Source organism: Chrysemys picta, chromosome 4 (genome assembly GCF_011386835.1).
Source record: "Chrysemys picta bellii isolate R12L10 chromosome 4, ASM1138683v2, whole genome shotgun sequence".
Taxonomy (NCBI): Eukaryota; Metazoa; Chordata; order Testudines; family Emydidae; genus Chrysemys; species Chrysemys picta.
The window spans coordinates 71969767-71993271 of record NC_088794.1 but is presented as its reverse complement, the minus strand read 5'-3'; the positions used below and the strand labels follow the sequence as shown (position 1 = coordinate 71993271).

Genomic DNA, 23505 nt, shown 5'->3' with positions numbered 1-23505 from the left:
CACTGCAAAATTAAGTCGACCTAAGATGGGTTGATGTACAGCCACCGCAGTAATTACTGTGGTGGTTCATGTCCACACTACACCCCCTCTGTTGGTGGTGCATGTCCTCACCAGGAGCGCTTCCATCGACTTAACTGTGTGGGGCACTGAAAGCTAGAGCGCACATACATCCTCGCTGGGTAGAAGGTTCCAACTATGAGCCCCATGCAGGGCTGATATCTGGGACTGTCGACCCTGGGGCAGGGGGGGATCCAGCTGTGAGCCCCGTGAGGAGCTGACAGCCAACAGGCAACGTAAGTAACACAGTGTCTACACAGACACCGCATCAGCCTGACTACATCAACCTAAGCACTACACCTCTCGCGGAGGTAGAGTTATTAGGTCGGTGTAGTGGGTGACTTACATCAGCGGGAGCAACATTGTAGTGTAGACACTTACAGAGTTAGGTCGACCTAACTCTGTAGTGTAGACCAACCCTTAGTCACATAGTTTAATGCACTACTGCAAAGCACTCAGCTACTATGGGGATGAGTGCAGTATGAGAAACTATACAGAACAGAATTAGCTCACCTCACCACTGGGGTAACATTCAAGTTACTGCATAGATAATTTTCCCAGCTATAGGTAGGCCATAGCCTGCTCCTGTAAGGGACTTTCTTTCATCCGCTAATCATTTACCTAGCTGGTCTCTCTCAACATAGAACCTGTCCAGATTCCACACTCCCAGAATAACGAGACTACCTAAAAGGCATGTTCAGGTACCAGGCTGCAACAGATCTGAGGGAAATTACTGTGCTGTTACCTACCTTGCCATTTCTGGCAGAGTGCTGTTGATGCATTTTAATGTCTTTTTCATCATAGAGGAGTTCTGAAGGAGAAAGAAAGGCCGGAGAATTCGTCTTATTCTCACAGTCTGTGAAAATAAAATAGTGGGTTTGGTATTTGAGCCCTACAAAGTTTCACACAGCAGACACCACTAATTTTTTTGGCATTTTTGTTAGAAAAGATTAAGAAAATGATGGATTCCCAGAAATAATGACAATTCATAAAAGGAATTTTTTATTATGCAATAGCTAAACCCAGTCCAAAGGTCAGACAATAACTGAAGGCGATTAGAACACTTTGTACTTCTAAAGCCCCTTGTACACAAGGATCTCATTGTGCTTTACAAACACTTGTGAATTAGTTTTCAATCACCTGCAAGGCACCTAATCATCATTTGTTTCATTTTACAGTCAGGTAAACTGAGGCACACAATGGTTAAGGGTAGAATTTTCAAAAGCACCTAATACATAACCTGCTCCAGGACACAGAGTGAATCAGTGGCTGAGCATGCCATAACCCTGGATTCTTAACTCAGCCCCTTGTTCTAACCATTAGTTGTCAATCCCTTGCCAACTATATGATTTTACAAAGTTTTATTCTGCAAACAAAAGGTAAACTGTATTGCGCACAGGGGAAATTTTTTTAAATCAGCCTTTATGTAAATATTTTTAAAAACAAATTCTTTACTTTTTTAAAAGTGATCTTCAAAGGGGAAAATAGTTTTGTCATCTGATTTTTTTTATTATATTTGAACATAGTCCAAAACTTTTCATGTTGTATTTATCTTTTACTTCTGCTTTCCCTCTCCCTTACAGACCTTTTTTACATTAGAAATATTAAGTCTTTACTTCTCTGGTTTTGCTGAAGGACTCCTTAGGACACTGAAAAATTATCAGGATCACTACAAGGATGAGGAACGGAGGTAAATCTAGCATTTTAGACACAAAAGGTTTTATTTAGTTTATAGACAGATGGGTCCAGGGTTTGTACATTAGGGTGCATAGGGTTTTCCCAAAAAGCTTTTCTATACACAAAACTATACCATTTTAACTATACCTGTATAGTGAAAGAAGTACAAGCCCACCACCACCACCCAAGTTTGGATGCAGCTATACTGCTATAAAGGAGTTTATCCCAGTATAGCTCATTCCCATAAAAGAAGGAGAATAGGTTATAATACAATTTTCAGTAGAAAAATCACACCCCTCCCTGAAATAGCAAAAATGTACAAAAACTATGTACAGACCAGGCCTAAATATTAACACCGGTCTAGATACAGAAGCAGTTGCTAGCCAATATAGAGACTACTTAACTTGATGCAGCAACAAAACAAGACATTTACCTCATTCCGTCAACCAGGGTTTTGGTCTGATGCCCTTTTTATTGTTGTTATTATGATTGTATATAAATCTACCACAAAAGTAGGCAGCATTGGTCCCAGGATATTAGCAAGACAAGGTGGGTGAGATAATATCTTTTATTGGACCAATTTCTATTGGTGAGACACACAGGAGCAGCACCAGGGTTTTTGGCACCCTAGGCAGGGGTCCTTCTGTGCTCCCGGTCGGCGGCGGCAATTCTGCGGTGGGGGGGGGTCCTTCCGCGCTCCCGATCTTCCGGGCACTTTGGCAGCGGGTCCTGGAGCAAGTAAAGGACCCGCCGCAGAATTGCCACCAAAGACCCGGAACGCGGAAGGACCCCCCACCACCAACGAATTGCCGCCCCCCCCAAATCCTGGTGCCCTAGGCAACCACCTAGGTCACCTAAATGGAAATGCCGGCCCTGGAGACACAAAAGGTTTTAAGCTTACACAGAACTCTTCTTCAGGTTTGGGAAACATACTCTGGGAGGCTATGTCTACACTACACAGATTTTAGCGACACACACCCGCTAAAAGGTGCACAGTGTAGCCGCTGTTTGTCAGTGGGAGAGCGCTCTCCTGCCGACAAAGCGCTGTTCACCCCAGCGCTTGTCATCAACAAAAATTTTGTCTTTTGGGGGTGGGATGCGTGTTTTTTTAATACCTCTGAATGACAAAAGTTTTGTCTTTCACTTGCCAGTGTATAGAAAGCCGAGTGTCACAGCGAAATACAAGGTGGAACAGATTGCTTAGCATAAGTAGTTAACACATATTTCAAGCATCCATTCAAGATGAAATGGCCTGTTAACACCACTCCTGTCACGGGAGAGGGCACAGGGCTGTTAGTGGGTTACAGATTGTTGTAATAAACCATAAATCCATTGTCTTTATTAAGTCCATGATTTCTAGTGTCTAGCAAAGTTATGAATTTAAGCTCCCAGGCTTGTCTTTTGAAAGTGTTGTGCAAGTTTCCTCTGAAGATGAGGTCTGATGAGTCAGATATAGAACTCCCACACAAAAATGATAAAGAACAAAGAACACTATCACCGATGGGTGAACACTCTTCACAAAACAATTACTCCGTATCTGACCTCTCAAGCCTCATCCTCAAAGGAAACTTGCACAACATCTTCAAAAGAAGAGCTTTCATTCATAACTTTGCTAGACACTAGAAATCACAAACTTAATAAAGACATTGTTACAGTAAACTATAAATCCACACAGAACTGGAAGAGACCCCGAAAGCTCATCGAGTCCAGCCCCCTCCTTCATTAGGAGGACCAAATACTGATTTTTGCCCCAGGTCCCTAAGTGATCCCCTCAAGGATTGAACTCACAACCCTGGGTTTAGCAGACCAATGCTCAAACCACTGAGCTATCTCTTCACCTTGGTCTCTTACAATATGGGTAAACTATTTATGCTAAACAATCTATTCCACCTTGTATTTAGCTGTGACATTCTGATTACCGTATATACTCGATCATAAGCCGGTTCGTTTATAAGCCGACCCCCCCCCCCCAAGATGGATAAGTAAAAATGGAAAATTTTTATAACCCGTTCATAAGCCAACCCTATAATTCAGGGGTCAGCAAACTTTGGTTCCCAGGCCATCAGGATAAGCCGCTGGTGGGCCGAGATGGTTTGTTTACCTCGAGCATCCGCAGGCACAGAGGTAAACCTAAGTAAACAAAGTGTCCTGGCACGCCAACGGCTTACCCTGATGGGCCAGGACAGCAACTGGTGGGGAAATTTGGGGGGGGGGGGGAGAAGCTGGGAGTCAGGGGAGTAACCCCTGTGACTACTCCCCACATGACCCCACCCCTAACCTGGGACCCCCACACTCTCCCCATCCCATCTTATCTGGGGAGGGCCAGGGGAGGATATCACTGACCTGGCTGGAGCTGCTCCGGCAGGCTGGGCAGCACAGCTGCAGCCTGCTCCGGCGGGCCAGACAGGGCGGCGCGGCCGCAGCATGTTCCAGCGGGCTGGGCCAGGTGGCGTGGCTGCAGCCCCGGAGCTGCAGCTGCTTCTTCCCCGCCTCTTCTCTTCTGTCTCTGCTGGCTGTGCTGCCTCTCCTAGCCCCTCCCCCCAACAGAGGGAGCAATATCCCACCTCTCCCTCGCTATACCCGTTCATAAGCCAATCCCCATCTCTGGTGCTTCCCTTTTTTACTAAAAAAATTCAGCTTATGAACGAGTATATACGGTACCTTTTCTATACCTGAAGAAGAGCTCTGTGTAGCTCAAAAGGGTATCTCTTTAACTAAGAGAAATTGGTCCAATAAAAGATATTACTTCACCCACCTTGTCTCTCAGGTAAAATATAAAAAAGAAGCTAGCTGGGACAGCAGAACACTACTGCTTCATATGCAAGTTCAGCTGTTATGTCCATTCAACATTAACAATTCTTTCTTTGCCACTGCACTAGTATCCTGGTCACTAAAATATGCATTACAAATTTTGAGTCTAACAGTTTAACACTAACAGCACTGTGTAAAACCCCTGGCTACTCCTGCAAATGATCTGAAGCAAGGTTTACATGCTTTGCCGGGGGCGGGTGAGTGGTGTTTGACAATGGCTTTGGCACAGGAATCTGCATTAACACAAAATGCAAAACTCCAGCCTCATTCTCTTCCTGTACATTTGGATCATTTGAATATTTTGTAATCACTGATTGATGATGATGATGATTCAGTGTGAGTCACTTACAGACAGGGGAGCTGTTGCACAGTGGAGGAAGAGGAGAGAAAAGCTAGGTTACTATGATTAGGATATGTGTGTTTAGAAGCATGTCACAAGATTTTTGGTCATATTACTCTTGTAAAGTCACATGGTTAAAATGACTGCAACTCCCTCTGAAAAAGCAAGATTTGGCACTGTATTTATCTTAGGGTGACCAGACAGCAAAGTGTGAAAAATCAGGACAGGGATGGGGGGGTAATAGAACCTATATCAGAAAAAGACCCAAAAATCGGGACTGTCCCTATAAAATCAGGACACCTTAATTTATCTTGACATTTTGAGAGGGAGGGTTGGCCATGGGCAGCTACCTTCAGTAAATCCTACAAAGTTAAATCCAATGGAAAATTCTGTCCTCTTCCTCCTGCACAATGAAATTTCTGCTAATGGTCAGATTCTTTTCTATTCCATTCAAATTATCACAAAGACTACTTATACTGGCAAAGCTGTATTCAATTTTACAGAGACCATTACATCCTTTATTGAGAAACTCAAATTAAGTGTCGCAAAAGACTAGCTTTGCTACAGCAGGTGTTTCCTAATGTCTCATTATGCTCACTCTAGCAGCAAACACAAGACAAGACACCCCACCCAGCACTGTAATTTTTAGGCACCACACAGTAAAGGCCCTCCTAAAGGCCTTCTCTGCAGTAATTCCCTCCCTGCCACAAGCCTCCTGATAGTTTGGGGAGGGATGGAGGGAATAACAGTTATTACCTCTGTACAAGAAAAGCTCAGTGACACAGTCCAGTCGATAAGGGAAACAACCAGTGTCAGGATATAAGCCAGCAGCCATTTCGTTTTCTGAAATTCTTCCCAACCAATTAAATAACTCTGGAAGGCAAACAAAATTTAAACAACTGTTAAACCATAACATGTTGAGTGGGCACTAAACTGAAAAGGAAACTGATCTAAATACACTGTAAAAGATGTGTTATTTTTAAGGGTATGTCTGGCAGAGTTACAGCACTGGCAGTTACAGCGCCGCTCAGAGAGCACTGAAGGGAAACCGCTGTTGTGTGTTCACACTGTCAGCTGCCTGCGCAATAGCGTGTTCACATTTGCGGCACTTGCAGCAGTATTGGGAGTGGTGCACTCTGGGCAGCTATCCCACCGAGCATCTCTTCTTCTGCCACTAAGAATTGTGGGAAGGCGGAGGGTGTCGTGGGGCATCCTGGGTCCTGTCCCAATGCCCCGTGATGCATTGCTTCGCATCCCAGCAATTCCTGTGCTTCCGTCCGCATTTGGCGCCATCTTTCAACAGTTTGTGTACTGCGCGCCCTACCTCTTCAGTCTGGAGGAATGGATCCCGCACTGTTGACCAATATGCTGCTCGCTCTCACTAACAGCAGCAAGATAATAATGAACACAACCTGTGGAAAATGTGGGGCCAATAATGATAAGGCCCCCCGCTACAGTGCTGGCTCTCCCCAAGAGCCACATGCCCCGTGTACAGTATGGTCCTGGAACACTGATTTCCCCTGCCCCTGAGGCTACTCACCATTTTGGGGGTCTTGTGGCTCATGTGCTTGCCTAGGGTCAACCAGTTAGTGACAGGTATGTGAACAGTGGCTGTGTTTTAAATCAGCGGTCTGTGTGTTGCAAATAATACTGTTTCTGTAAAATGTTGCATTTTGGCTTCACAGATATGACCTTGGGAGCCCAACCTCCCTCTTTGTTATCAGCGGCTGAATGGCTGCGCAGAATTAGAAACCCGCCACAAAGAACTAAGGAGAACTTGCTGCGTGATGTTATGATGCACTCCGCAGCCGAAAAACAAGAATTGAAGAAGTGGCAGGACAGCAAGAAGAGGGACCAAAAGGAGAACGTGGCGCACCAGAACGAAGCCATGGAGTGGCTCTTAAATGTTATGGAGCACCAAGCAGACATGCTCCAGGCGCTACTAGCACTGCAAACCGAGCAGCTCCGCGCCCGCCCTCCCCTGCAGCCATTGTCACAAAATTTTTTCCCATGTGCCCCCCAGACACTGCCAACACACTCTTATCAACCTCCTGGCTCCAGTCTGTACCCGCTGCATTCCACTCCTCCCCCATCACAGTCCAGCCCTGCGGACTCCCACTGCACTCAACACCCATCACTCTGCAGTTTAGCCCTGCTGAAGTACAGTACCTGCTGCACTGTAATCCAAAGGAGAAGGTTGGATAGGATACCTGGACATACACAAATCTTTAACCGTCCCGGGACCCCACCTACTCATGGGACCCTCCCTTCCCCCATCCCTCTCAGTGCTGATGTGTATTTTTGTTTCCCTCTCTCCTCTGGTTGTTTTTTAATAAAAGAATTGTTTCAGTTTGAAAGCAATCTTTATTCCATTAATTGAAAACAAACAGAGCCCTGTAAAGCAACAGGCAATTTTCTTAAACCTTCATAGTGCATCATCTACACCAATCTCAATCACCTCCTAGCATTACAAGCACTGCACTCCCGAGCATAGCAACAAATATTAGTGGCTTTCAGCTTCAAATTGCTGCCTCAAGGCATCCCTGATCCTTATGGCCCCACACTGCGCCCCTCTAATAGCCCTGGTCTCTGGATGTTCAAATTCAGTCTCCAGGCGCTGAGCCTCAGCAGTCCAACCCTGAGTGAAGCTTTCACCCTTCCCTTCAAAAATATTATGGAGCGTATAGCATGTGGTGGCTATAAGCATAGGAATATTGTCATTGGCCAGGCCAAGCCTCCCATATAGGCAGCACCAGGGGGTCTTTAAACAGTCAAAAGCACACTCAATAGCCATTCTGCACTTGCTCAGCCGGTTGAATCACTCCTTGCTTCTGTCAAGTTGCCCTGTGTACGGCTTCATAAGCCACAGCATTAAGCAGTAGGCGGGGTCTCCCAGGATCACAATGGGCATTTTGACGTCCCCTACGATGATCTTCTGGTCCGGGAAGAAAGTCCCTGCTTGCAGCTTCCTGAACTGGCCAGTGTTTTGAAAGATGCCTTCTTCATGCACCTTCCCGGACTGTGTTAATTTCTGTGAAACGCCCATAGTGATCTACAAGCAACTGGAGAACCATTGAGAAATACCCCTTCTGATTAATGTACTCGGTGGCTAAGTGGGCTATTGCCAAACCTGGAATATGCGTGCCATCTATCGCCCCTCCACATTCAGGGAAGCCCTTTTGCGCAAAGCCATCCACAATGTCACGCATGTTGCCGAGAGTCACGGTCTTTCGGAGCAGGATGTGATTAATGATCCTGCATACTTCCGTCAACACGAGTCCAATGGTCGACTTCCCTACTCCGAACTGGTCGGTAGCAGTCTGGAGTAGCCAGTTTTCACAGTGCAATCACCACGCGCTTCTCCAATGACAGGGCAATTCCCATTCTCGTGTCCTTGCGCCACAGGGCTGAAGTGAGCTCATCACACAGTCCTATGAAGCCACATTCAGCTTTCCTCATCCGAAAGTTCGGCAGCCACTGCTCGTCATCGCAGACGTGTGATCCCATCCCTCAGTGCTTGTTTCCCAAGCCCAAGAGCAGCGTTCCACTGTAGTCAGCACCTCCATGAATGCCACAAGCAATCTCGTGTCATAGCTACTATGCGTGGCGAGATCAATGTCGCATTCCTCTTGCCTTTATAGTTTAAGGAATAACTCGTGAGCAGGGAATCAAGGGAGAGTTTTCTCCAAGAGTGCGGCTTCCGCCCTGGCCTTTATGTGGTTCGCCTTTGTGCAGCAGTGGTCCGCACAGTGACAGCAGAGTGGTGTGGGAAAGTTACCCTTAATGGGGCAAGAAACAAAGCAGCTCTGCTAAATAACCTGCGGCAGTGGGTTGCCCACTATCTCCATGAGAGTTTCCTGGAGATCTCTGAGGCAGATTCCCATGAAGTGAGGGAGTCAATCAACACCCTGTTCCACCGCTCAGACTAGGCATGTGGTGGTACACACATCATACAGACACAAGCCTGCTTTCTGCAACCCTCCTGTTTGCACTTGAGCGATTCCAAAAATCAAAGCCACATACCGGGGCGTCCTCTCCTGTTTGCGCTTCGCCAAGATCTAACAGCTGTGACTGGCTAGCCTCCTGCGGGGTAGAGAAGATCTCCGGGCTGCATGCATCTCTGACCTCCAAGTCGTCCTTTGCCTCTGGGTCCCCCTCCCCCTCCACATCCTCATCCAAGATTTCCTCCTCCTGGCTCGGTCCACTCTCGACTGGCACACAAGACACCGAAGTATCCACTGTGGCCTTCGCAGTGGAGGTGGGGTCGCCACCGAGTATCGTGTCCAGCTCTTTGTAGAACCGGCAGCTCGTGGGCGCAGCACCGGAGTAGCGTTCCACAGCTCCTTCACTTTGACCCTGCACTGCAGTGTGTCCTGGTCATGGCCCCTTTCTGTCATGCATCATGAAATCTGTCCGTAGGTATCATAATTCCTACAGCTGGAGCACAGCTGGGACTGGACAGCCTGCTCTCCCCAAATGCTGATGAGGTCCGGCAGCTCGGCATTGCTCCAAGCGGGGGATCACCTGGTGCGAGGAGCAGGCAAGGTCACCTGGAAAGATGTGCTGAGACCACTGCACGCGTCACCGAGCAAACAGGAAGGGGACTTTTAAAATTCCCAAGGAATTTAAGAGGTGGGGATGACAGTTGGTCACCTGAGGGCAGGGCAGTAGAGTTCAAACCGTTGACCAGAGAGGCAAAAACAGGCATTGTGGGATGCCTCCCGGAGGCCAATCGCTGCGCTGTAATCGACCAGGGTGTCTACACTGGCACTGCAGCGCTCTACCTCCTGCGCAGAAAGATGTACACCTCTCGTCGGGGTGGTTTTGTTACAGTGATGCAACTGCGCAGTTTCTGCTTGCTAAGTGGCTTGGCAGTGTGTACACCTTGGGAGTTAAAACCAGAAATCTGCTTTACTGCACAGAAACTTGCCAGTGTAGAGAAGGCCTCAGTCTTTGTTTGCAAATATTTCCCATAGAATGTGGAAAAAACCCCTAACGCTGACTCCTAGAATTCTTCTACTAGCAGAGCTAAGTAAGAGTCAACAGAAGTTGCAGATGTTCCTCACCTCACCACACACACGCACACACAAACACATGGTAAATATCTGTGTAGGGATCAAAATGCTGATCCTTCAAAAACAGGAAGCATTTAAGGGTTCAAATTTCAGAAATTAGTCTGAATCTGAGCAAGCTGGATCATTTAGGGCCCAATTCTACAACCCTAACAAAACTAGTAAGAATACCTGGCCAAATAAGGTCAGCCAGATCTGGCCCTTAGCAACACAATTATCATTTTATTTACTGTCAGCGAACAGCAGTCTGAATTTAAGGAAATATGGTTGTATTTCTTGGAAATGCATGACTAGTATCTCCCTAATTTTGAAGTGTTTTTGCACTGTTTTTATACATTAACGTGAAGTTGCATTTTTTCCAAAATTTAAGATATAATCAAACACCACAAATTCAAAACCTGCAAACCTGAATATGCGTTCAAATCACACCATCTCCCAAAATATAAAGGACAGACAGATCACTTTGACCGTGTCTACCATTAATATGCTGAACAAGCACACATGCTTCTTACATACTGTAGAGACCATGACTTTGCTCACCTTCACAGAGACGTCAGCTATAAAGATGAGGAAACAAAACAGCTCTATACTTTCAGTCAGGCCACAAGGAGGCTCCCAGGCTGTGCCGCGATATCGTACATCGGACGTGACAGTGAGCGAAGAAGGCGTTTCAATGAAAGCCAGAGCCAGGATTAGAGTAATGGTGAAACTCAAAACCCTGGAAGGGTGGGGAACATAAAGACAGGAATAAAAGGAAGCAGACACTGGTCACAAAATTAAGTGAGATATCAGAAGGATATTAAATTTCATAATGGTATTAAGCTTAATGCATATAGTGGAAACCACCTGAAAGCACTATATCACATGCCTATGCAGTACAGGACTTTTTGTCTGCATTTAGAATAAAAAGGCCAGCCTCAAACCAAATACTACAGCTTGGAAAATGTTGCTCCTTTAATGGCACCCAAAAATAGATGAACTAGAAGACACACAGTTGCTGCTGCTTAATTAAATGCTAGTAACAAAATACAAGTTCGAATAACTGTAATGTATGATCCTGCAAATCCTTAATTCCCGCAAACAGTCTTTACTCATGTGACTAGCCCCATGGAATTCTACAGAGCTATCTCCATGAGAAAGAGCTTACAATACTTGGTACTGTCCATTCTCGTCACTTTCACATTTATTCATTTTGATTTGCTAGAAAAGTTTGTTTTGCAATAAAACAACAATTATTATATTAGCTACTCAAACTAACAAAATACAGAGACAAGAAGTCATTTCAATACCCACTGCTAAATTAGAAAGACAAAAAGAGCAGAATACCAAGTTCTCACCACTGGCAAATTTTTGAATAATACCATCGATAAAGCCACAGGGATTTGGAGTCCACTCGGTGGTTTATGGAACGATACTGGAGGCAGGAGGCAAAGCACAAAAAAGTAATTCAGACACTCAAAGAGGGAGATCAAGCTATTTAAAACCTAATTTGAGACACTTTCAGCTTTATACTAAGACAGAGAGGCTACTAAAAAAGAAAAATTACTGTTTGCGTAAAGGGAAGTCCACCAACGACTTTGCACACATGTGAAGAAAAAGTGATATGGGAAAGAAACTGCTTTTATAAAGACCTCTTCATCCAAGGACCTAAAAACAGGCTACTCATATAAATTATACCTCAACACCTATAGGAGGTAGGCATCATTATTGCCATATATAGCTCAGTTAACTGAGGTACAGAGAGGCTAGCTAACTTGCCTAAACCCGTGCCATTAGCCAGTAACTGGGCAGGAAATAAAATTCAGGAGTTCTGACAGTAGCCTCCTGCTCTATCCACTAAACTCTCACCAAGTCTAATTATTACCCTCACTTTTTTAGCTTTCCTTCAGTCTAAGTTTGTTCAAAATACCTTAAGTAAAGTAAATGTTGAATAAAGTGATTCTGAAAATAAGAGCTAGCCTGAGAGCTGTGACTTCCGCGACCTCCATGACTAAATCGTAGCCTTAATTATAACATGTAACAAATACACACCACTGTAGGCACAGTAAGAAAGAAACAAATTCCATTTACCTGTATTGCATCTTCAATAAATACTACAGCTTGGTTTATGTAAAGATCATGGTCAGCTCCAGCAGCTGTGAGGTTAAAAGAAACAGTGGTCATTTATGTTACCTGGGCAAAGCCTGACGCACCAATGATTAATTATTATTTATGGTAGCAAGTAGGCATCCCCATTATGGTCCAAGACCCCAGCGTGTTAGGTGCTGTACAAAACACAAAACAAAAAGATAATCTGTGCCACAAAGAGTTTACAATATAGGTATAAGACAAGAGACAATAACAGAAAGGGGAGCACAAAAACAACCAGATAATAAAAGTCAGCACAATATGCAGAGGTCTCAGCACACCAACTTGCTTACCGTGGTCAAATTTTATCATGTTTTTGAATGGATTATGAAGAGATGAAGCTTCCTTTCCTATCTTATAAACACTACCTTAACTGAGTGAATACGAAATAAAGAAATCTACTTTTCTTTTCACCATTTACTCTGGGTTTACTCAGATTCTGCAGTGAATATAGACTAGTCTATATATAATTAATTTCATTTTCAGGTCCTCCTGTAGCCCCTTTCTAAAGTAAAGTGTTTGGGTTACAAGATATACAGGACATTTGTTTCAGGGCAGGGAGAAGAGCAACCTTTCCCCATCAAAATGTCAAAAGATATCATATAAAAATAATCTTTTACAAAACCAAAGGCCAATAGAAAGCTTTCCAAAACTTAAATTTGGAACAAAATTTGCCCAAACTGTGTCCCTAACTGGCCCTGGTCCTGCAAAGAACCATGCCTCTCAACTTAACAAGGCATAAATGTGGCATGCAATGTGTGGCAGTGTGCCAAAGTGAGGGATACAAAAACAATTATTAATTCAGGAAACTTAAAATGCTTTGTCAGTATAACAGTTCTTTAGAGTAAATAGCTCTTTCTATAACCTTTTCATTATTTCTGATGTAAACATTTTCAACAAGGAGGCATAAACTTTGTGTGGACCATTGGTAACCCTGAGGCCAAAATGAACAATATTGTTCAAAATGTAGTATCAAAATCAGAGATATGTAGGGCTGGAAGGGACAACATTTAAGTTCAGCCCCCTAAGTTGAGGCAGGACCAAGTATACCAACACCAACCCTGACAAGTGTTTATCTAATCTGTTCTGATGGGGATTCCATAACCTCCCTTGGCACTTAACTACCCTTATAGTTGGAAAGTTTTTCCTAATATCTAACAAAAATCTCCCTTGCTCCAGATTAAGCCAATTACAGTACTTCTTGTCCAACCTTTAGTGGACATGGGGAACAACTGATCCCCGTCCTCCTTGTAACACTCAATGTATCTGAAGACTTATCAGGTCGCCTCCATCAGTCTTCTTTTCTCAAGACAAACATACCCAATTTTTTTAACCTTTCCTCCTAGGTCAGGTTTTCTAAACCTCTTAATTATTTTTGTTGCTCTCCTCTGGACTCTCCAATTTGTCCACATCTTTCCTAAAGTGAACCACCTAGAACTGGGCACAGTACTCTAGCTGAGGCCTCACCAGATGCTGAGTAGAGCAGGACAGTGACCTCCCATATCTTACATAGTTAAGAACCATAAAACCAGGAAACCATAAAAAATAGGTAGCTGTGGCTTTAAAAATAGAATCCGGGAGATAAATTGTTTATAGTACACTTGCTATTTGAACCCTCACTTACTCTGCAGGAATAATCTCAGTCCCTATTAATATTACATACTCCCCCACACATGTGGCATAAGAATGAGATTCTTACATTTACACAGCACCTTTCATAACAAAGGACAGACACCAATGTCTATCACAAACTACACACAGAGCTTCACTGAAAAACAACCATGTGTTGGCAATGAAGGTCACCATCAGCTGAACTCACATGGTGCACAACAGTATGGGGAGTGGGAGAGGACATTATGGACAAGAACACAAGGATAACCCCTCTTCTAAAAAGAACTTTCATGTCTATGCAAGCAGACAGGACTTCTAGCTGCAAGGTCTATTAAAAAAACACACACATCCACACATTGAAGGCTTCTCTACAAAGGGAAATTTACTGGCATTACTATTGTCAATTATTTTTATTACCAGAGTGTCTGGACCAGGACCCCATTGTGCTAGGCACTGTACAAACACAGAACATACTGGTATAACTTTATTGCTATAGTTATAATTCCCCACATGGACACTCTTATTCAGAGTAATAGTAGCCTTTTTTCAGTTTACCCAATGTTGCTAAATTATGTTGATAATTGTATCATGCCAGTAAGTTGCCCCATGTAGACATTAAGCTCTGAGTAACTTACATAGCACTCAGCGTCAGGATTTCTTTGTCAGGATTTGAGTATTTGATTCCCAGAAGCCTACTGCTTTGCTGACAAAAACATCCCTTCCACTACGAGGACTCATAGAGAGGTTAATCAGAGAAAAGGAAAAGTGAAATAAATCCTGTTGGAATGATTTCTAAGTGACTGACTCTTACCCAGTTGTTATTACAGGCACAAAGGGCTGCATCTCCAGTCAGCAAAAGTCAGAGATAAAGAAAATCAGAACAATTTCTCTTTAATAGAGTCTCAGCCAAATTCCTTTTTGGTAGCATCTATAGTTCAACACAACTTCAGTCTGTTATCCAGATTTACCTTTTTAAAAAAGATATGTAGCTTCAAAATTCTGCACCTGATCTTGATCCCACTGAACATGGTGGAGTGGTGCCACAGATTGAAATGGGAGGAGGACTGGGTCCTCTCTTTTTCTACCTGCAGCTATTACTACTACATCCACCAGGGCAGGATCCAAAACAAGGGAAAAGCTGACAGCACGTAATGAAGTAAAATAAAGCATCACCACGTAACAGTTATATTATCATAGCAATGTAGGACTGCAAGAGACCTTGATAGGTCATCTTGTCCAGTACCCTTCACCGAGGCAGGACTAAGTATTATCTAGACAGGTCAGACAAATGCTTGTCAGGGTTTGTTCTTAAAAACTTCCAATGACAGAGATTCCACAACCATCCTAGGTAATTTATTCTAATGCTTAACTACCCTGACAGTTAGGAGGTTTTTCCTAATGTCTAACCTAAATCTCCCTTGCTGCAATTTAAGCCCATTATGGAACTATCAATCCAAAATTCATTAACAAAGTCTGTAGTAAATTATATACACAGCAAGACTGAAGAGTGAGCACTTCCACCTTTATTTTGATTATATGCCTTTGGCATCAAGGAATCTTTGATTGCCCCAGTAATTAATCCAGTGAAGGGAACCAGAGACAGTCCATGCTTGTAGGGGAGGAAGAGGAGAAGAGTCTCCCTCAGAGAACAAATGATGACAGGGCTCAGACACACACATAATACATGCCAATGACAGGCTCTAGAGTGCCTGAATTTTAAAAGAGAAAATGCCAACTCCCCATGATGTTCCTATAGCTGACAGAAGTTCAGTAATAGCACCAACAAACTATCCCTGCAGGACATGGCAGTCAAGGAGTCAATGTCCCAATGACTGGGACATTATGAGAAAAAATTTGATCCCATAGCTAGTATAGCTTTGCCCACATCCCTGGTTCAAAAGCATAACGCATTACTAAGCAATATGCACCACTGAATAGAATTCCCCGATGACTGATTTGAACAGCATTCAATTTCATAAACTCATAGACTCATAGACTTTAAGGTCAGAAGGGACCATTATGATCATCTAGTCTGACCTCCCGCATGATGCAGGCCACAAAAGCTGACCCACCCACTCCTGGAATAATTCTCTCCCTTGACTCAGCTGTTGAAGTCCCCAAATCATGATTTAAAGACTTCAATTCGCAGAGAATCCTCCAGCAAGCGACCCCTGCCCAGCAAGCGACCCCTGCCCCACGCTGCGGAGGAAGGTGAAAAACCTCCAGGGCCTCTGCCAATCTACCCTGGAGGAAAATTCCTTCCCGACCCCAAATATGGCGATCAGCTGAACCCCGAGCATGCGGGCAAGATTCTCCAGCCAGACCCTCCGGAAAAAGTTCTCTGTAGTAACTTTTAATATCCCATCATTGACCATTACTAATTACTAGCGATGGCACGTTATTGACCTATTGACTAAAATCAAGTTATCCCATCAAACCACCCCCTCCATAAACTTATCAAGCTTAATCTTAAAGCCAGAGAGGTCTTTCGCCCCCACTGTTTCCCTCGGAAGGCTGTTCCAGAACTTCATCCCTCTGATGGTCAGAAACCTTCATCTAATTTCAAGCCTAAACTTCCCGACGGCCAGTTTATATCCATTTGTTCTCGTGTCCACATTAGTACTGAGCTGAAACAATTCCTCTCCCTCTCTGGTATTTATCCCTCTGATATATTTAAAGAGAGCAATCATATCCCCCCTCAGCCTTCTTTTGGTTAAGGTAAACAGACCGAGCTCCTCGAGTCTCCTTTCATACGACAGATTTTCCATTCCTCGGATCATCCTAGTGGCCCTTCTCTGTACCCGTTCCAGTTTGAATTCATCCTTTTTAAACATGGGAGACCAGAACTGCACACAGTACTCCAAATGGGGTCTCACTAGTGCCTTGTATAACGGAACCAGCACTTCCTTATCCCTACTAGAAATACCTCGCCTAATGCATCCCAAGACCGCATTAGCTTTTTTCACGGCCACGTCACATTGCCGACTCATAGTCATCCTGCGATCAACCAGGACTCCGAGGTCCTTCTCCTCTTCCGTTACTTCCAACCGATGCGTCCCCAGCTTATAACTGAAATTCTTGTTAGTCATCCCTAAATGCATAACCTTATACTTCTCATTATTAAATTTCATCCTATCACTATTACTCCAGTTTACAAGGTCATCCAAATCTCCCTGCAGGATATCCCGATCCTTCTCCGAATTGGCAATACCTCCCAACTTTGTGTCATCCGCAAACTTTATCAGCACACTCCTACATTCGGTTCCGAGGTCAGTAACAAATAAATTAAATAAAATTGGACCCAAAACCGAACCTTGAGGAACTCCACTGGTAACCTCCCTCCAACCTGACAGTTCACCTTTCAGTACGACCCGATGCAGTCTCCCCTTTAACCAGTTCTTTATCCACCTCTGGATTTTCATATTGATCCCCATCTTTTCCAATTTAACCAATAATTCCTCATGCGGTACCGTATCAAACGCTTTGCTGAAATCGAGGTATATTAGATCCACCGCATTTCCTTTATCTAAAAAATCTGTTACTTTCTCAAAGGAGGAGATCAGGTTGGTTTGGCACAATCTACCTTTCGTAAAACCGTGTTGTAATTTGTCCCAATTGCCATTGACCTCAAGGTCCTTAACTACTTTCTCCTTCAAAAATTTTTCCAAGACCTTGCATATTACAGATGTTAAACTAACAGGCCTGTAGTTACCAGGGTCACTTTTTTTCCCCTTCTTGAAAATAGGAACCACATTAGCTATTCTCCAGTCAAACGGTACCACCCCCGAGTTTACCGATTCATTAAAAATTATCGCTAACGGGCTTGCAATTTCTCGCACCAGTTCCTTTAATATTCTAGGATGAAGATCATCCGGTCCACCCGATTTAGTCCCATTAAGCTGTTCGAGTTTGGCTTCTACCTCGGATACGGTAATGTCAACCCCCCCTCCTTTATTCCCATCCGTCACGCTGCCACTATTCCTAAACCCTTCATTAGCCTCATTAAAGACCAATGCAAAATATTCGTTTAGACATTGTGCCATGCCTAGATTATCCTTAATCTCCACTCCATCTACAGTCTTAAGTGGTCCCACTTCTTCTTTCTTTGTTTTCTTCCTATTTATATGGCTATAAAACCTCTTACTATTGGTTTTGATTCCCCTCGCAAGGTCCAACTCTACACGGCTTTTGGCCTTTCTCACTCCATCTCTACATGCTCTGACCTCAATAAGGTAGGTTTCTTTGCTGATCCCTCCCATCTTCCACTCCTTGTACGCTTTCTGTTTTTCCCTAATCACCCCTCTGAGATGCTCGCTCATCCAGCTTGGTCTAAATCTCCTGCCCACGAACCGTTTTCCCTTTCTCGGGATACAGGCCTCCGACAGCTCCTACAACTTCAACTTGAAATAATCCCAGGCGCCTTCCACCTTTAGATCCATAAATGTTAGTCCAATCCACTTCCCTAACGAATCGCCTTAATTTATTAAAGTTAGCCCTTTTGAAATCGTAAACCTTAGTCTCCGATTTAATTCTGTTAATCCTTCCATTTAGTTTAAACCGAATTAGCTCATGATCACTCAAGCCAAGGTTGTCTCCTACAACCATTTCCTCAACGAGGTCCTCACTACTCACCAAAACCAAATCTAAAATGGCATCCCCCCTCGGCAGTTCAGCAACTACTTGATGAAGGAATTCATCAGCTATCACGTCTAGGAAAATCTGAGCCCTATTATTATTACTAGCATTTGTTCCCCAATCTATATCCGGGAAGTTAAAGTCTCCCATGATTACACAGTTCCTATTAGTATTTACTTCCCTAAAAACATTAAAGAGTTCTCTGTCCATATCCAGGCTAGATCCCGGCGATCTATAGCACACCCCAAGCACTATCCCAGGGGAGGCTCTAGTAGTTCTTTTACCCAGTGTGAGTATTGCCCAGACAGACTCCGTCTTATCCATTCCATCACTTATTATTTCTTTACAGTTTACCTCATTATTGACATACAATGCTACACCCCCACCTTTGCCTTTGTTCCGGTCCTTCCTAAACAGAACATACCCTTCAATACCTGTACTCCAGTCATGACTACCGTTCCACCACGTTTCGGTTATTCCTACAATATCCGGTTTCATTTCTCAGACCAGGAGCTCCAATTCCTCCATTTTGTTACCTAGGCTTCTCGCATTGGTGTATAAACATCTTAATTTATGCCGTTTGGCCTCTCTCACATTCCTTGTCCAATTTGGTACGGACACCGTACCGCTAGTATGACCTATTAGTCTAGTATCCATCCTCCCCCTCCTCAGGTCCAACCTCTTCTCCCCAGCTATATCCGTTCTTATCTCATCGTCCTCCCTCTCAGTGTTATAATCTGGTGTGGAGATTAACTGGACATCTCCCAACCGTCTCCCCCAAATTCCTAGTTTAAAGCTCTTTTGATGAGATGTGCCAGCCTCCCTCCCAGAAGTCTATTTCCTTCCCTACTTAGGTGAAGTCCGTCCCATGAGAACAGTTTTCTGTCCCCGAAAGCCTCCCAGTGGCCATACATCCCAAAGCCCTCTTTATAGCACCACTCCCTTAGCCAACTATTTATCATCACAATCCTGTCACCCCTTTGCTGCCCTTCTCTAGGAACAGGCAGAATCCCACTGAAGATGGTCTGAGCCTCGATTTCCTTAAGCGTCTTCCCCAGCCTGGCATAATCTCCCTTGATTCCTAAGAGGTCAGCAAACTGCATATTTCACTGCATATTTGTGCGTAACAACTACATATTTTTTAAACAGACCCTGACATCAACCATGAAGACAAATGCAACAGGGATTAAATTGCTTTGAAAAAAATACAGAGGCTGTGTCCAAACAGCAGAAAAGGCCTTTATTAGTCTTATTTTTTTAAATCTTGGATTCCCCATTTGTGTGACCATAGAACAATAAGGGCAAAGTTGATTACAGGAATATTGTCAGAAACTGGGGAAAAAGGGAAGGGGAACGGTTAGGATGGGATTTTTAAAAGCACCAAGTATTGACTTAATTCTGCTCCCACGGATTTCAGTAAGAGTAGTGTTAAGGCAATGCTGAGCACTTTGGAAAATCCCACCCTTAGGTTTTATATTAAAATAAATGTGTTTGCAGTTCTAGTAAAGATAGTTTGTGAGTGATTTATGCACTACCAAGAATGCGCTACTCAAAGACCTAGTCTACACTCAAAGTCAGGTAGACATAGCTACAGCACTCTGGGGTGTGAAAAAAATCACACGTCATAGCACCATAGCTAAGCCAACGTAACACCCAGCGTAGGCACAGCTAGGTCAATGGAAGCATTCTTCTATCAATCTAGTTACAGCCATTCAGAGAGATGGATTACCTACAGTGACAGAAAAAAAAACTCTTTTGTTGATGTAGGAAGCATCTACACAACGGTGCTACAGAGCCATAGCTGTAGCAACGCAGCTATAGCAGCCGTAGCGTAAACATGATTGGGCCCAATTCTTCTACCCTTATACTGAGAAATATTTAACACGAGAAGTCACACAATGGAAGAAGTCAGAAAAGTTACTGGACAAGGCACCCTCCCACAAATAATCTACAAAAGAAAACATCAGTGGCTGGGACATGTGCTGAGAAAGGAAAGAGAACGCGTAACAAAAATACCGCCCTTGAATGGAAGCCAGATAACGCAAGGAGAAAGAGAGGAAGACCATGAATAACATGGAAACGAACAGTTCTGCACGACATCAAGCACCTCAACATGAAATGGGAAGATCTGGAGAGAAGGGCAGTTGACAGGCAAGAATGGCAAATGTGGGTAGCCCAATGTGCATCAAAGCACGGGATGGCCTAAGGTCTAAGGCACACAATGGCGAGTAAGTGGCATTCAGTTCATGAGTGCTACTGAGTTCAACAAAAAACTGGGCCGCTTTGAAACAATTATGTAAAGTGCCTGCTACAAAAAGCTTGTGATCTAAGGGTAGGTCTACACTTTGCTTACCGCCGGACTCGGAGGTAAGCAATCGATCTTCTGGGATTGATTTAGCGCATCTTGTCTAGACGCGATAAATCGATCCCGGATCGATCCCGGAAGTGGTCGCCGTCAACGCCGGTACTCCAGCTCGGCGAGAGGAGTACGCGGCATCAACGGGGGAGCCTGCCTGCCGCGTCTGGACCCACGGTAAGTTCGAACTAAGGTACTTCAAATTCAGCTACGTTATTAACGTAGCTGAATTTGCGTACCTTAGTTCGAAGTGGGGGGGTTAGTGTGGACCAGGCCTTTGGCTGGGATTTTCAAAAGAAGCCTAAGGGAGTTAGGTGCTCGATTCCTACTGAAATTTGATAAGAGTTATAGAGTTAGTCACCCAACTCTTGTTGAATTTCAAATAGGAATTAAGCACCTACCTCCCTTTAGCTCCTTTGAAAATCCCAGCCTAAAGACAGTGTGAAGTTTAGTTTATACAATTTTCCACATGACACCTGCCCTTCATCATAAAGACCATCTTAAGCGCCCACTTAAGACATCTACATCTCTTGTAAGAGAGAGGGGGGGGAAGCATTTAACTCTTAACATAAAAAACATCTGAAAGAAAACAGCATGACGCAGGAATGGGGGATTGAAAATAGGTTAAACCTCAAGTCTTCTTGCTTTTGTTCACTCATTATCCCCAGTCAGCTAGGCTCATCCAAAACAAGTCAGTAAATAAATCAGTGGCATAGTGACAGTAAGTAATGCAATGTGACAAATTAAATTGAAATCCACATGCCAGCTATGTATATACACTATCAGTCTATGGGCATTAAACCCAATACACCAGGGCTTGTCTACACTGGGAAATTGACAGAACTATCTTATTCCACCACAGCTAATTTGGAATAGCTGAGCTGCCTGTGTGGACATCCTATTTAGGAATAAACAATCACTTTATTCTGGAATAAACAGTGCACTTCCAAAGCAGAACAAACTGTTCCAGAATAAAATCACCTTTATCCCAGAACAGAGTGTCCAGATGGGGAGCTACACCAGTGCACTTTATTCCACCATCAACTACTTCATCAGTTTCCCCTAGTGTGACCAGATAGCAAGTGTAAAAAATCAGGACAAGGGGTGGGGAATAATAGGAGCCTATATAAGAAAAAGCCCCCAAAATCGGGACTGTCCCTATAAAATCGGGACATCTGGTCATCCTATTTTCCCCCTGCTGACAAGCCCTCAGTCTAGAATGATTACGGGCATCATTCCATTGGCCCTGAATCTCTGTTCTGCAGCTGCCACCCACCCTAGAGTCACCAAGGCCTAGGTTCTGCAGGCACTAGTCCATATGCTATAGGCACCGCCAGGCGCTGAAGTCCCTGTTCTGTGGGCTTGTCTAGGCAATACCCCCGGGCACTGAGATCGCTGATCTAAGGGGTCTTTTAAGCACCACGCTCTAGGTGCTCTCGCTCCCCCGCATGGGCTGCAGTGCCTATCCTCTACGGGGCAAAATCTAGCTACTATGGTCTCCCCCAGAGGGGCAGGCGCTTATATAGGTACCACTTTACAGAGCCCAGTCCCTGGGGCAGGCCGCGGAGCGCCCCAGCATCTCCGTGCCCCAGCGGGACCCCTCTGCGACGCACCAGCCCGTGGCACCATGCCCGAGGCTCCCCCAGCCATACTCACCGTCCTGGACGGTGCAGAAGGCCGCGGGATCGGGGCAGTCGCCGGCCCCGAAGGTTCCCCTGGGCGGGTGGCCGCGGCCCGCTGTCCGGGCAGGCAGCAGGGGTTCCTTCTCGGTGCCGGCTTCCTCCTCCATGGACAGCGGCGGCTGCGCCAGGCGCTCCCCTGCAGCAGTTCCCAGCCGCGGCCGCCCGGCTCATAGGGAGAAGGAAGGTAGCAGCGCGCACTCCGCCTGGGGCTCTGCCCTGGGAGAGCCGGCTCCGCCCGCCACACGTGACCCGGCAGCCAGCGAGAGGAGGAGCCGCCTGACCCCAGCCTGGCCGCCTCTTGGGGGACCGCAGTGCAGCGCCCCAGCCTGCGCCACCGGCGGTCGCTCGAGGGGGACTCGCGGGGACCAGGAGCAGGGGTAGCCAAGGGCTCCAGTGTGCGACGGGCTGGAGCTCCGACGGGTCCTGGGTGCAGTATCTGCCAGTGGAAGCGGGAGATAGTAGGGGGGCTGGGTCTCGTGGCTGCTGTGACGCCCTGGAGCCCCTCTTCCTGACGGGGTGACTCACAGATGTATCTGTTAGTCTTTAAGGTGCCACCAGACTCCTTGTTGTTTTTGTAGATATATCAGCGTGATCGCTGCTGTACCAGGCTCTCTCCTTCAGCTGGTGCAGGGGAGTCAGGACATAGGTGATAAACATTTTCATCTCTCCACAGGAGAGTATCCCACAGTCACTCCTGCTGCCTTGGTTCACGCTGAGCAGAACTATAAATCTCCTAAAGGGCTGGAGCCTACATTGCTAACACATCATCATGATTGTTGTTTGTAAAGCACTATTGTCACAGCTGCACAAGACAGCAAATCAGGATCCAATTTTTAAAAAATCTGCTTAACTGGACAGTACAGATCAATTACCTGGCCTGATCCTGGAGTAGTTCTGCTGCCATTTGTCTCTCCAAACCACTGTATAGCTAGACAGCACAGTACTTCATTTGCAGTAAATATGGCCCAGATCAGGGGTTGGCAACCTTTAATTTATTCACTCTAATTTAACTCAGGTGCCAGTAATACATTTTAACGTTTTAAGGTCTCTTTCTATAATATATAACTAAACAATTGGTGTATGTAAAGTAAATAAGGTTTTTAAAATGTTTAAGAAGCTTCATTTAAAATTAAATTA

The 23505-nt window shown here is 44.8% G+C and overlaps 1 protein-coding gene across 9 annotated transcripts in view; it reads right to left on the bottom strand.

The window, feature by feature from the left end:
- TPCN2 (two pore segment channel 2) overlaps positions 1-22605 on the bottom strand; it is a 65265-nt gene extending 42660 nt beyond the window's left edge. The window contains exons 1-6 of one of the 9 annotated variants that reach the window (XM_065592620.1): positions 22343-22605; positions 12028-12092; positions 11295-11371; positions 10498-10675; positions 5642-5758; positions 807-913 (exon numbers count right to left, since the gene is read on the bottom strand). In XM_065592620.1, coding sequence (XP_065448692.1) covers positions 807-913; positions 5642-5758; positions 10498-10675; positions 11295-11371; positions 12028-12092; positions 22343-22475 — 677 coding nt within the window. In that variant the 5' untranslated portion in view covers positions 22476-22605. Of the gene's footprint in view, positions 1-806; positions 914-5641; positions 5759-10497; positions 10676-11283; positions 11372-12027; positions 12093-22342 lie in introns of those variants that run through there. The other 8 variants (XM_065592619.1, XM_065592623.1, XM_065592625.1 and 5 more) reach the window with 8 other exon arrangements.
- Positions 22606-23505: the final 900 nt, after the last annotated feature.